Source organism: Clinocottus analis, unplaced genomic scaffold (genome assembly GCF_023055335.1).
Source record: "Clinocottus analis isolate CAN_PGR_092001 unplaced genomic scaffold, fCliAna1.0.p SCAF_11, whole genome shotgun sequence".
NCBI lineage: Eukaryota > Metazoa > Chordata > Actinopteri > Perciformes > Cottidae > Clinocottus > Clinocottus analis.
The window spans coordinates 3419305-3433576 of NW_027175832.1; the positions used below are offsets into that span (position 1 = coordinate 3419305).

Sequence of the window (14272 nt, forward strand, 5' to 3'; positions counted from 1 at the left end):
AAGTAGAGTTAGCACACTCCTCTAGCGAGCCGGGAAAATACAACTGCATGTTTCTGGTTTAAACTCATACATGAGAAACGTGTTTGTATTCAAATTACATAAGCAGTCAAACTGCACATATACTCTGTAAACCTTCTGACAGCTAAATGTAACAAAAGTACAAATGTACGTTAATGGACTCAACTTTCCGTCGCGACAAACATTGAAAATGTAGCAGATTAGCCTTTATAAATGCACAAAAAGTGAGGATTCTAAAAGGTGCAAAGAAAATAAAGCAACATTTACTGATCTCTGGCTTGTATCCCTCCAATGTCAAGAACACATTGTCTAAACAAAACAACAATATGGCTAACCTGGTGAAGACAAAAATCAGAGTGAGTCATTGTCTTGTTACCTGATAAAAGGGTCAGAACAATCACAAAATACATACTGTCCAAAAATACAAAAATGTACGATGAGCTTCACCTACTTTGTGAGCTGTTTATTTCGTCCTGCTGTCCTTGTAAATCCAAACACACATTTCCTCAATGCCACTCAAATGAGAAACCTATGAAAGTAAATGGGAATGGCACCTTCATAACAAGGATGAACAGCGGCCCTTACAAGTCGCCAACACAGCAGTACGGATACATTTTGAATGTAGTTTAATCTGCAGTCCTCAGCTCATCCATAAAATATTGTGCAAACATTGTAATTACAAAGATACACACTCTGCTTATAAAGTGGTGATCTGAAACTACTGAGCATTAAACTTCGAACATGGCTACACAATCTGCAGGTCTTATTGTACAAAAACAGTCTGCATCCTCCAGTATGACTCTATTGGCTTGAATACGTCTTTCTAGACACGCTAACATCCATTCAACTGACTTGTGGTTCACTTCTTCACCTGAAACAACAATGTAAACCAAGGGGTTTACTCTAAGACATCATTAAAACACACATACTTCCATTTAAGGCCATAAATCATTATTCAACAAGAAAAAACAAGAACATTACTTTCAGCACCCGTCCATAACAAACCCTGAATGGCTGATTAAATCTAAGCAACAAACACAATACCAGTAATCACATAAAAGATAAGCCAAAATAACATTGTATAGACCACTGTCCTCATGTGGTTCAAAACAAAAACATTCTTATGGAGTAGGAGCAACAACAGATGGCATGCCACTTACATAGATTTAAATTAATATGTGCATATCTCAGAGAAGCTATGAATAACTACAAGAGTAAACCCTCCCCAAAGGAGCTACCATTTGAAAGAAAACCGAGTTTAAGTGAAGGAAAAGCAGAGGGAATGAGGAATAAGGAGGTAGGCGTTATTTTTACACCCCAAACACTGACATTTGAGGCAGAGGTGTCTTGGAAGAAAAGAAAATGTTGTGTGAAAGCAAAAAAAGACTTTGGTTGAAGGGGAAATTCTGAAGGAAAACATTAAAACCAATGTTTTTTTTAGATTAATATCATGCCGACTATGGTTTGAAATGTATTAATTCCTGTGTGCTTCAGTGTCAAAGGCCTGGGTTTGCAAACATATATTCTGCATCTGGGTTTGCATTTTGTTTGTATTGGTCAGTCTCTGCTGGGTGTGCATCAACAGCACAGCCATTCACGAGTCTTCATTCTGCTCCCGACTGTCTGTTCTGGCAACTTTCCGTGGAGGCGCCATGTTCTCCACTTCTCCTTGCTCCTGCTCTCGTTTTTTAGCCAAATTCTGATAAAGTAAGAAAGAAAAAAACCTTGTAACTAACAAACATAACATAAGATTTCTATTGTCAAATGAAAAAAAAAATAGAATTAGCACCAATTTTCTCCTAAATTACATGAGATATGTTTAACAACCTTTACCTTTTTGTCCCATTGTTGATGAAGATATCGCAATAGGATGTTTGTCTTTTCTGTCACTATGACTGAGGAGAGAAAACACAAGCACTGATTATATCAAGAGGGATAGAAAAGAAAGGGTGGAGTTGAAATCAGCTGATCTTTTAGAGAATAATAACCTAAACAAGTTGAGTAATGAAGACACTGTTGACCTGGAACTGAAGTAGATTTTCCCTAATGGAAGCCAGAAACTAATGTAATCACAAGTACAACTAATTCATTATTATTCATCAATTCAGATAGCAAGTGGGCTGTAGTGTAAGCATATTCATAAGTCAATGCACTTACTCTGCTCTGATGGATATTCCCGTGTTGGAAGATACACAGATGGTCGACGGTTCTGAAACAAATATTTCCATGTTGGTTAGATTGATCTCAGACAGAATATTACAACGTGACAAGAGTTGTATGAATGCAAAGACACTGACAACAGTGAATGAACAATAAAAAATTAAAAAAGATGACTCACTGATGCTTTACATAGAGAGTCTGCATGGAACCTGCTGAAGTTGTTTTTGTTGTAGACTGGTAGTCCTTTCAGGAAATCTGACTGCGAGCAAAACATTAACATGTGAACAAAAAAGCACTTCCGGGTGGTGAGACCAGCAGACGTTAGCAAAGCCAGGTAGCAATAGCAGTTTGCCCCTCACGCGTAACGTGACAGTGTTTACAGAGCATTCTGCCTTCCACAACGCAGTTAAGCAGCAGGTCTATCGAGGCCGACGAGAACCAACTATGTACCATTTATACGTAAACACCAAGAAAAGAACAAGCAGTGAAACAAACGTTACCTTCTCCATTTGAGTCCGAGTCGCGCTCTTCGCTCGTTGACAGTGAAAAGGAGCAGACGTTACTTAGCTCCCCGAGGTAGCCACTGACGTTAAGCCTTGTTGTCTTTGTCGCCACCAAGACACCGGTATGTTTAATCGCTCGACAGCTTCTTGCGACTCCTACAACACTTCAACTATGTATGACTTGGATATGATCGCATCACTCCCCTTGAATCAGCTGGTTACTTCCGCTCTGTGAACGGCAATTACACAAAAAAATAGAAATTGAACGTCCTTTGGAAGCTAACTTGCTACTAGTTCACAACTCCATCTTTGTTGTTTAGTCTTCTCGTGGGCGGTTACTTTACGAGATTCGACGCACCTCATTGGTCGAATAGTGGTTGATGCGTGACGAGGCAGAAAAAACAAAGCGCTGATTGGCTAGGAATTGATTATGTAATAGACCAATTCCCCAATACGCGCGAGTGGTCATTGGCATGACGATCTGATAAAAAAAAAAAAAACAACACAAGTACTTTCTACACAGCATGCCCTACATGTTCATTATGTATCTATCTACATGCTGTTGCTTCCCGCAGCTAGGAATTAAGCAGATGGATGGGTGTTGGTAAAAAACATACAGATTTCATAATAGAAGCTCTTATTATCGATATTTAACTGTTTATATATAATGCAGAAATGCGTATCTGGACATCAAGGACGTACATCTTGAAGCAGTTAAGTCTTTAAAATCAGTTCATACCAAAAACTGTAAAGTGTATGGGCTAAATCTGTACATCAGTGTAATGGTAATTATTTACTTGCAATTTTCCGAAAATACAAATGTCTGTTGTTGCTTCCATTTCTTTTCTTGTCTGATTTTATGCTGTCACAGATTCTCATTTTCAACAATATTTTGGCTGGAAAATGAAATGCTAAGGGAATTCAGCGTCACTGTCAAATTTATGAGAGGACCATAAGGACCCGCTCCCTGAAGACATACTTCTCGTCCAGCAAGTTACTCTTTCTGTAGACGGACTTCATTTGAATAAACCTACAACTTTGTCCCTAAAAGTATAGATAGCAGAACTTTGTCTGCAGAAGGAAATAGTGTACAATAATGTTTTTCTGACTATATTTTAAACATGAATGCTAATACATTTAAGTTCTGCAGGGGATGTTTTTTATTATGTATTTATTGTTTTAGTTTGAGAACAACTAAGATGACACTAATCTTCAAATACACATTTTGTCTTTGAATCAAAGAACTTCACACAAGCAAAAAAAATAATCCATACATCTGACAACATTTAATAATAATATGATCACAACTTCATGGATACAAAATAACAAGGTGAAAGTTGTTTGTTGAAGGCTAACTTGTTTGTTGAAGGAAAGCCAAACCCAACCTACAACCAGTATCACCAGTTAACTCATCACACGATTGCTGAGCACCTTGAGCAATGGCAGCGTTTCTGAACCAATGTCCGTTTTCTGAAAGTCTTGAAGGTTTTCCAACAAGGTCCTTCAGTGCGAGAGTGATTTCCGTCCCTTTAACATGCGGCGCAGAATCACTTCGATGCCACCTTTTGTGCTGAGCCTCTTGATCCAGCCGTGGGTCCTCTTGCGTTTGATGTTCTTAGGCTGATACTCTGTGCCTCTCTTCCCCGTCCGCACCTGCTGGTATTGCCACGGAAGCTGTTGGAACACTCCTAAACCCTCAGCTTGTGACGAAAGTGGCCCACATCTGGAAATCAGAGGTCCTGAAGCTGCTCTGGGCACAATCCAGTTGCTGAACAATCTTAGGTGAGAGTTGCCAGTTACTACGAGATTCCCTGCAAGGATGCTGTTGACAGATCACAGACGTTATGAAACATTATAAACAAATAGTAATCTTTAATATCTGCATGAATGACAATTAAAATACATTGTAACATATGGTGTTCTGTGCTACTACAAATATGTGGAGTAGTCTCATGCATGGATCCCATGCCCCAGTGTCCATTAACTGCGGTCAAGTGAGCCCTTATCTGCCGAGTGAGCCGCACGCATAAATATAAATGACCGTCTTTTCCTGGTGTTACAGTATGGTGGTCTACGGTGGCTTGGATAGCACAAAAAGCATTCAAACGTAATTTCCCAATATCCCAATATTCAAACAGCTATAAAAACAGATCCTTAAATTTGTAAAGTAAAATTACAATGCGGTCTTGTCCGAACTGACCCCAGATCTGTCCATGTTTATGGCCATGAGATTTTACAGTACAGTTTTGGAGAAAATTGACTTCAAAGTTAGCTTCAATGACATAATGATAGTCATAATGTCACCTTTTCCAAAATTCAAACGGCTATAAAAACAGATCCTTCAATTTGTAGAGTAAAATTACAACCCAGTCTTGTTCAAACTGACCTCTGCTATGTGCATGTGTATGGCCATGAGATTTTACTGTACAGTTTGAGAAAAGTGACTTCAAATTCAGCTTACATGTAATGATATTTATAACTGCACAATGTCTAATATTCAAAGGGCTATAAAAACAGATCCTTAAACTTGTAATGTAAATTTACAATGCATCCTTGTTCATTCTGACCTCTGCCATGCACATGTGTATGGCCGTGAGATTTTACTGTACAGTTTTGGAGGAAATTGACTTGAAAGTCCGCTTCAATGACATAATGATATTCATAATGTCACAATTTCCAAAATTCAAACCGCTATAAGAACATATCCTTACATTTGTATAGTAAAATTGCAATGCAGTCTTGTTCAGGCTGACCCCAGCTCTGTCAATGTGTATCGTTCTCTGGCTTCTCTGCGCTGCGTACCGTAACACCTTGAATGGAGGTGCATTCAGAATTGCAATTCAGGCTCACTCGGCAGATGTGGACTCACTTGACCGCAGTTGTCCATAATAGACACAATTATTAAATGTACAGGTATAAAGCACATTTTAACTACCACGTCGGCCATGACTTGTTGATATGAACTTTATTAGCTGTTACTCGGCTGTCCGTTCCAATTACTTGCATGGTGAAGTAGCTATGCAGCTAACGCACCGCTAAGCTAGCTTGCTGGTGTTAGCATCGTAAACAAACGTTGGCTTTGCTGTCCGACGAGCATGAAAGTACACAAACTCCGTTACCTGGTGGAACTGCTGAGTCCACGCAGTCGGGAGAGAGACGACCGTATGATGTTCATCTTTAGATATTCATACAGTTGACACAGACATAGGACTGGTGAATGTCACAGGGCTTCCTTCTGCGGGCGAATATGAAGCAATATGATTGGCTCAGACCTTCCAGCCAATTGAAAGACTTGTTGCTGGGTAGGTGGATATTGCTGCCCTGAGTAGCGTTTTTCAGGGAGCAGATTACCGATCGACACACAAACCACATTTTACAAATAAAACGGTTTATTGGCCAGGACAAAGGCTCTCGCTTTAACGGGTATGCTTTGAGATGAGAGTGTCTGACAGACGTGGATAGTAAACTAGGTAAACAATAGGATGTGTATACAGCCCGATAGGACTCACTGCCTAGGAAGCAATGAGACCCACTATGTTAGAATTATATCTCAATCAGTGCACTACTGCTCCCAAAACACTAGTTTCTCCAAAAAAGTAAATCATAGTTTAGTTGTTGTTTTCCCCCCAGTGAATGCTATTCTAGTATGTGTACCACTGAACCCCACAGTATAGTAGTGTTGACCAAAACCAGCTTTGATAGCATTATACGTTATACCTCTGGGCCTAAAACAAATTCAAGTATGTCCTGTCCAGCACACGCGTTGCCATTCAAACACTCCTGTGTACACTGACGTGCAAGCAATATTTCACAGAGGCTATCTGGCATGTTAATTACCCTAATTGTTTTTGAGCCTCTTTAAGGCATGCTTTTCATTCATGAACATAAGGTCGTTATCTTATTTACATCGATTACTAAACAATAACAACGTTGTTTGCTCAGGCTCTCCGCCCCATAAACGTCACAGCTGGCAACTCCGTGACAGGCACAGGCCTGTCCCACTATGACCAATGGTGAGATGTGAGTTCAGAGGGAACAGAAGGACGCAGCGCATCTTAATCCTAAAGGTCATTTTATTTCTCCCTTCAGTGACGCAGCAACTGCCTGGACACGTTTAAGGTGTCAGTTTATTTTGCAGTGAGGACGATTTGAACCCAGGTTTGTACATGTTGGATCACACATGCAGGCCTGGTCGCGGTTATGTGTTCGCCTCTGTAGATAAATAGATGGACTGTCATTTCATAATTTCTGTCACACACCTGCGCGCACACATACATACACACGCACTTACGCATTTTGCAATTCTGTCAGCCTTGGCAACAAGGAATCAACCCTCTCCCATTGGCCCCCTCTACGTGCTCAGCTGTTTTCTATTCGCCCTCCTCGCTGCCACTCAGAAGCCAAAATGCCCGAAGACTGCTGCGGATACAAGGGTGGCAGGGATGGGGAGAGTCTGGTCTGAGTGCGCAGTGGATGCTGAAGGAGAAAAACATCGTTTGTTATCGTTATGAGTTTCTTATTGAGATGCAGTCGCCACACTTTAATGGATTCATGCGTTATCATCAATTCAAGCCCCGACGTGTTCTGTGATAGTCTAATGAGGCCAATGAGAGGCGTTTACTATTTTGCAGCATCTCTAGCGTAAACAAATTGTTGCACCAAATGCAACGTTTTTTCAGTTCAGTGTCGTCGGCCCTCATTTTTCGGTGCAGAATTCTAATCACCCTAAATCACCAGTAATTCTGCAGGTAAGGAATCGTTTTTTATTGCATTACGTTGTCTATTTGGATAATGTGTGTGCTCATCAACATCAATAAACAGCTGCACCAGGATTGCATGCATTTGCACTCTGACAGAGCGACAATAACAGACCTATCAATAACATGCATGCAGCAATTATTACCCTCTTTAGCAGGCTGCCACTGTATGTTTTAATATGTTTTATTTGTGATGCAGTAATGGGCATGTATTAATTAGAGTGAATAGCAACAAACAGTACACGATGGTGTTTGTCAAATTATTGAAATATTGCTGTTTCTGGCTTGATATTTATTGGCTTGATATATTTATTTCCTGGGCTTGTACAATAAGTTAAGCTAAAGGACATTGATGCATGTGGCCTTTCAAACAGAAAATACTTTGCATATATAGCTATTAAATGTGCAGATATTATGTCAGAGTGTGCCATTGACCGTGTGTTGTGGAAATAGAGCAGCACACTGTGTGTTAATGTAAGACTTGGCAGACATATCAACCTACATATTCTGCAATGCAGACAAAGACGAATCACATGGATGAGTAACCTTCAGCTTCTTTGACTTGATAGGGTTTGTGGATCTGAGCGTCTCGATATCGGTCAGCAGGAGAACCCCTGTTTTAGATGACGGGCTGTTTGTCAGTGCTCATGTAGTTTTGTGTTAATGAGGTGTAGTGGCATCTCTACACCAGAGTCATCCAAACTGCTAAACATGGTCAGGTGACGTCCTGCTACATTGTCAGAATATTCACCATTATCATGAGCACCAGTTAGGACTTTCCTCAGTGGACAGTTTGTACATCGTCATGATGTGGCAAGACTGATTAATTCATAATAAAATTACAGAATGGCTTCAAAATGTAATTATATGGATGAATTGATGCGTGGATAAATGGATCATAATGACGACACAATGCAGATTTGATACATCAATGCTTCTTTTGAATGTTTGTGGAAAGACAGGCCTCTCAGTCAACATTCACTTAGTCCTGAGGTACAACTCAATAGCACTTGATGTCCTGACCTTCAGACCACCCTGCCGCCAACAACAACACCACACACACACACACACACTCACACATGCACACATGAACCTCCCTATGCAGATGGGCTTGGGAAACCAGCTCTATATTTCTCTCACTGTTGTGCCAGACATCTGAAGCAGCAAACATTACAAGACTTTACGATGAGATACACCCTATTCCAGTATTTATTATCTGAAGAGGCCCAGATGTAATGCATTCTTATTAATTATATTTAGAGGGAAGACTGGAGCCATCATCTAAATTACATTTCTTATGATATGCTATGAGCAGTCATGTGAAATATGCCTTTGTAATGTGCAGTAACTGTGCTCTGTTTTCCTCTGTTTTAGCCAGGACACAAGGAAACCTTATAGGCTTCCGTATATACAGTATGTAAATCATCCCACTCTTTTTCCTAGAGATAACCAGTCAGTGTAGGTTATGTATTAAAAATGAACACTAATGATGCTTTACTTGCACGACTGCCAAAATGCAGTTGAGCTGCGACGGGTCCTCCTGGGCAGGAAAAACAAAAATAGTTTTCCACTCATCTCCAGTGGAAGCAGTAGAGTTTGGAAAACTGCCATCAGGCTGTTATGAGACATACAGTTCACCGACATGGACACAGTCCATGTATGACTGGTGTTTTCTATTTATATACATCCTGCTTCAGACCATGTGAAAGGGAGGGGTTATTAATAGCAAACGTCTGAGTCGGCATGTTGTGACCCTGTCGTTCCTGACATTGAAACTGTACAGCGCAAGTGTTGTTTTTGTGTTGGGATCCTCAAACGCTGCTTTGTCTCCCAGGTGAGTGTGCCAGTCGAGCTCCGCAAAGGCTGTTGAAGCTGCACTTATGCAGACGACGGTATTTGGAATTTGCAAAGCAGTGTTGAGTCCATTGATCTGAGACTGTCCTCGCTCTTGGTGTGTTTCGTTTAACTTGACGCTGGCAGCGATCTAATGAGAGGATAAAGAAGACTGTTTCATTGTGACTGCGTTGCTAGGAAACAGTTTATGTAGCTGGCACCCAATTGCTTCCTGTTGAGCTGTTGACATCCTCAAACACTGCAACAGGATATACATCTGAAAACATGTCGCTTCCTACACATTGTCAATTTTTCCCCTTCGACCTTTTCTTTTTTTTAAATGTATTTGTCTGAAATGAAGCATCTGAATTATAATCCGCTTTGTTGTGTCTGTGCGATGTTGTTTACACAGGAAAGCATCATGCTGACCAGTATCACTGAAGGGATACTATGTTGCCTGACTGGGAAGGGTGCCAGTCTGGTCCTGCCACTGGAGGCAACAGAACCCTCTGATAGTTTTGAGTTTGTGGAGGTGAAACCTGGAAGAGTCCTGCGAGTGCGACACATCATCCCTGAGCGTCAGCCAGTAGTAACCGAAGAGCAAGTAGCCAGCAAGGAAAAGAAGGATGGCGGTGATCACGGCGGCTCTCTTGAGGATTATAACGAGAGCGTTATCGGCAGCAGTGTCCACTGCAAGAGGAAGATCACAGTGTACCGCAACGGCCAGCTGGTGATTGAGAACCTCGGTGATGCTTTGCACTCCGAGATCCTGCAGTGTCAGGACGGGGATCTGGAGCCTTGCAGCACCGTAGAGGTGGAGCTGGCTGACTACAAAGAAATGCCGTCTTCTCCAGACCCTAACCCCGTTCCTCCTCCGGTTCCTCCGCCCGTTGGCGAACAGAAACCTGCTCCGCCTCCTCGCCGCCGCCGCCGCAAGCCCAAGCGCACGGTGCAAATCGACTCAAAGAGGGTGATCTCAAGCTGCAAAGGGACACACTCGGACGTGGCGCTGTTCTTCGTGCATGGCGTGGGGGGTTCTTTGGACATTTGGAGCAGCCAATTGGAGTTCTTCTCTCGGCTGGGCTATGAGGTCATCGCGCCCGACCTGGCGGGGCACGGAGCCAGCACTGCCCCGCAGATAGCAGCAGCTTATACGTTTTATGCTCTTGCAGAGGACCTCCGTGCCATCTTTAAGAGATATGCCCGTAAACGCAACATTCTCATCGGCCACTCATATGGGTGAGGATTTGTGGCATACTTTTGTAATAAATTATTCACCATATGAATGAAAAGTACTTTATTAATCCCAAAGGAGAAATTTTTTTAATCGATCTCTCTAGGAGAGATTACCATGCTGCTGTTAACATAATCTCATTCCCTCTCTTCCAGGGTGTCATTTTGCACCTTCCTGGCACACGAATATCCCGATTTGGTCCATAAGGTGGTGATGATCAATGGAGGGGGGCCCACAGCTCTGGAGCCCAGCCTATGCTCCATCTTCCAGCTGCCGTCATGTGTCCTTCACTGTCTGTCACCTTGCCTGGCCTGGAGCTTCCTCAAGTAAGTACGGGGCCAAAACTGGCGCCAGAGACAATGACACACCCGCATGACTTTGTTGATGTCATGACATTTGAAAGATTACGTAGAACGACCTAAAAATGTAATTCCTCTATTTTCCTGACCTTCAGGGCCGGATTTGCCCGTCAAGGTGCCAAAGAAAAGCAGCTGTTGAAGCAGGGCAATGCCTTCAATGTGTCTCCTTTTGTCCTGCGAGCCATGATGAGTGGCCAGTACTGGCCCGAGGGGGATGAGGTCTACCATGCCGAGCTGACTGCGCCTATCCTTCTGGTTCACGGCATGTGTGACAAGTTTGTGCCCATGGATGAGGACCAGCGCATGGCAGAGGTGAAGTGCATCTTCGTGTGGGAATGAGTGCTGGTTTATCATGTGAATTTTTTTGTGTTACCTGTTGTAATGTTTTGCCTTCATTTTGGCTCCATTTCTAGATCCTTCTGTTTGCATTCCTAAAAGTCATTGAGGAGGGAAGTCACATGGTCATGATGGAGTGCCCTGACACCGTCAACACCCTCCTCCACGAGTTCTTTCTATGGGAGCCTGACATGTCTAGAAAAGACAGCATCAAGACAGACACAGCTCTCAGTGACTCTCTCCACACTCTGAAAATCAATAAGCCCATGGACAAATAACGAGGAGTCGAGTTTTATTACACAACCAAGCAGAAGGCCTTTTGTGGCTTGTGTTCTTGAGGCTGCTACCAGGCTGAGAGCTGTTATAAACAGAGCCACATCTTAAGGATGCAGATGGCCACTGGTGCTCCAAGATAAAGCAGGACTTAGGCATTGTGTCGACAAGAGAACGATGGAACGAACATAAAAATGAGAGGAATGGATGCAAATACACAGTCAGTTTCCGCTTCGCTTTTTGATACCAGTTTGTGCTACACTGTGGCAAAATAACACAATACCTGGAGGACTATGTTCATGTGTGACGTGTGTATGAAATGTATCTGACCACTGCAAGATGAAAAAGGATACAATCCATGAGTTGGTGTGTGAATTCCCCCACTTGAAATATTCTGTAAAGTACTGCAGCGCTTCTGTTGAGCCTTTCCAAAATGTTCATAAACGTATCGTTGGGCCCATCTTACATCTGCTCTCAGTGGAAAACTGGAAGCAGTGTTGTGAATCGAGGAATTACAGATCTGATTTCTAATTTGCCAGTAAAGTGAAGGACAGCTCATAGCAACTCAAGTGTTGATAATAATAGTTCATTATCAAATACTGACTGGTGGAAAATGAGTTAAAAGACATTAAATATATACCGATATACGTGCAAAATGTAATTAATATTTTCACCACGTGCATATAAAAATTACGTCATGATCAAAAATATATATATATATATAACTACTCAACTGCAATCCAGCCATCTGTTGTGTACACCATTGCGAACATGAAAACTTGTCAATATAACACGTGGATACCATTTGGCTCATCTATTTCCAAATTACAGCAATATATTTTTCATATATTGAACTCTAATATAAAATCTAAATCCTAAAAGCTATGTGTGTCTGTTAAGCACAATGTTACCAATGTATCAATTCACAGCTGCATGAAAATTAAGTCATATTTAATGAGATTTATGTGAACTGGTTGCAAAAACAGATGAAAACAAACATGGATGCCAAAAGGTTCTCCTCCTTTATTCCAACAGACATTTCTGCCATGGTATATAATATCCTAAGGATACAAAGTACCGAGGCCCTGTATGAGTTCAGAATATAAAAAAGTGAGAGGTTTGGTTCAGCCAGTTGCAATATATTCTCATATTGAAAAATTCCCAGTGTACGTCTCTCTAATCAAATGACTGTTCCTCTTAATGTGTAAGTATTATTTTGCCTTTATTTTCAAAATAATAGCAACTGCCAAAACACATTGTGGTTGTGTTGACCGCTTTAAGCTGCTAAGTGTGTTCCCCTACTACTCTCCAGTCCATCATATTTATCAAGCATCAGACAGAAAGAATAAGCTAAATAGTATGCACTAAAAGACATTCATTGATGGGTGGTGCTTTGTCTCATAGTGGGATAGTTAGGTGCGAGTTAAAGGACATTCTAATATGCTCCCTATTGACTGGAGAGTTTATATTGTGTTTAGAAGCAAAATACATAAATTGGTGGATTAGAGACTTGGATGTCCAAAGCATAAAATCAAATATGAATTTAGCCAAAGGAGAAAGTCTCCTGAAAACAGGGACATTTGTACTACTGACCCTGCTGGTCGGTTATATATATGCATTTCGACACGATGCTGATGCAACATGACTGGTTTTATGCAACAGGAACAAAATAGAGAGACATAGCATAGAAATATATGGACTTGGCACTGACATCTCAAAAACATTATGTATTCTCTGTGGACTTTCCAAAAACCAACAAGTGCTGCTGATGCAATGTACTGTCGGTCTCTTTTGGTGTGAAGGGTCAGTAAAACTGTATGGACAACAGGGTGCACATACTTCCTCTTATGCTAAAAATGTGCAAATACAAATTGTCAGTGCGCATATGTGCTATATCTTTTTGTGGTTAGCAAAATGTGTCAATGTTATTGTTGCATTTATTCACGGGAGTCATAATATGTGCACTGCCTGAATGTAGATGCATATGATATTATATAGCCTATCAATAAAGTTGGATTCAGTGTATGAATGTGCATTTCCTGTCATTAAATAAAATCGTTGTTCACAGTCCACAGGTGATTTTGCTTGTTTGTTTGCAGTCGTAGTCTTTTTTTTTTCAGGGAGAGTTGGATGTAACAGCATCACAGTAATTTCAGAAATTCATTAATGCAAAGTGCACACACAATCTTTCCTAATTATATTTAATAAATACAATGTATTTGCCTATCCACGTAGCAGTATATCTAATTTAATCAATTCCCCATTAATTACATGTGAACGATGTGAGCGCTATTTATCAATATATATATTTTCAAGCTTTATCTCTTTCTTACCTTTGTTATGTAATTTAATGTGATGTTATTTCATTTTTAGTAGCTTAAATTTTACTAACATTAAATGGCAATCTAGTTAACTTGTAATCACTAAATAGATAGGTGAGTTGAAACATTACTAATATATTAATCTGGTATGTTTGAAAAAACAAACAAATATCAAAAATTAATTGTCTAAAGGTTTTTTTTCACAGATACAGGAGAACATTCCTGCCCGCTGCAATAAGACTGTAATAATAAATCACCGCTGGCCAAATCCTCCTTAAATTGAATCATCATCAACATTAACATCCTTAGCACCGCTTTCACTGTATTTACACTATATTTATTCCACACTTTATATACTTTGCATTTTTGCACTTTTATTATATAATGTTCTTAAATGTCGTATATGTAACCTTGTTTGCTGCTGCCACTATAAGATTTCCCCTTATGGGATGAATCAGGTATATATCCTATCCTTTTT

General features: G+C 40.8%; 2 protein-coding genes across 4 annotated transcripts; one reads left to right on the forward strand and one right to left on the reverse strand.

Annotated features, from left to right (window-relative positions):
* Positions 1 to 627: 627 nt before the first annotated feature.
* On the reverse strand, positions 628 to 3027 carry LOC137780803 (DET1- and DDB1-associated protein 1-like). Its single transcript, XM_068569035.1, has 5 exons — positions 2679 to 3027; positions 2357 to 2437; positions 2176 to 2227; positions 1852 to 1913; positions 628 to 1717 (listed from the first exon to the last, which is right to left on the reverse strand). The coding sequence occupies exons 1-5, from the start codon at positions 2685 to 2687 to the stop codon at positions 1613 to 1615; spliced, it is 309 nt and encodes a 102-aa protein (XP_068425136.1). The 5' UTR covers positions 2688 to 3027; the 3' UTR covers positions 628 to 1612.
* Positions 3028 to 5806: 2779 nt separating this feature from the next.
* LOC137782252 (protein ABHD8-like) lies at positions 5807 to 13545 on the forward strand. Of its 3 annotated transcripts, XM_068571461.1 has the most exons (6): positions 5807 to 5983; positions 6771 to 6839; positions 9684 to 10510; positions 10661 to 10831; positions 10960 to 11176; positions 11278 to 13545. In XM_068571461.1, the coding sequence occupies exons 3-6, from the start codon at positions 9693 to 9695 to the stop codon at positions 11476 to 11478; spliced, it is 1407 nt and encodes a 468-aa protein (XP_068427562.1). In that variant the 5' UTR covers positions 5807 to 5983; positions 6771 to 6839; positions 9684 to 9692; the 3' UTR covers positions 11479 to 13545. The 3 variants fall into 3 exon arrangements, with proteins under 3 accessions (XP_068427562.1, XP_068427563.1, XP_068427561.1); XM_068571462.1 differs by lacking the exon at positions 6771 to 6839; XM_068571460.1 differs by lacking the exons at positions 5807 to 5983; positions 6771 to 6839 and adding an exon at positions 7119 to 7429.
* The last annotated feature ends 727 nt before the right edge of the window (positions 13546 to 14272 follow it).

Bases quoted from the DNA above. Each gene is read 5' to 3' on its own strand.
- LOC137780803 (XM_068569035.1), bottom strand. The intron at 2,228-2,356 runs GTGAGTCATCTT...TATTTGTTTCAG, and splicing joins ACTCTCTATGTAAAGCATCA to AACCGTCGACCATCTGTGTA. The intron at 1,914-2,175 runs GTAAGTGCATTG...TTCTCTCCTCAG, and splicing joins GGAATATCCATCAGAGCAGA to TCATAGTGACAGAAAAGACA.
- LOC137782252 (XM_068571461.1), top strand. From the start codon at position 9,693: ATGCTGACCAGTATCACTGAAGGGATACTATGTTGCCTGACTGGGAAG. The intron at 10,511-10,660 runs GTGAGGATTTGT...CCTCTCTTCCAG, and splicing joins CTCATCGGCCACTCATATGG to GGTGTCATTTTGCACCTTCC. The intron at 11,177-11,277 runs GTGAAGTGCATC...CTCCATTTCTAG, and splicing joins AGGACCAGCGCATGGCAGAG to ATCCTTCTGTTTGCATTCCT.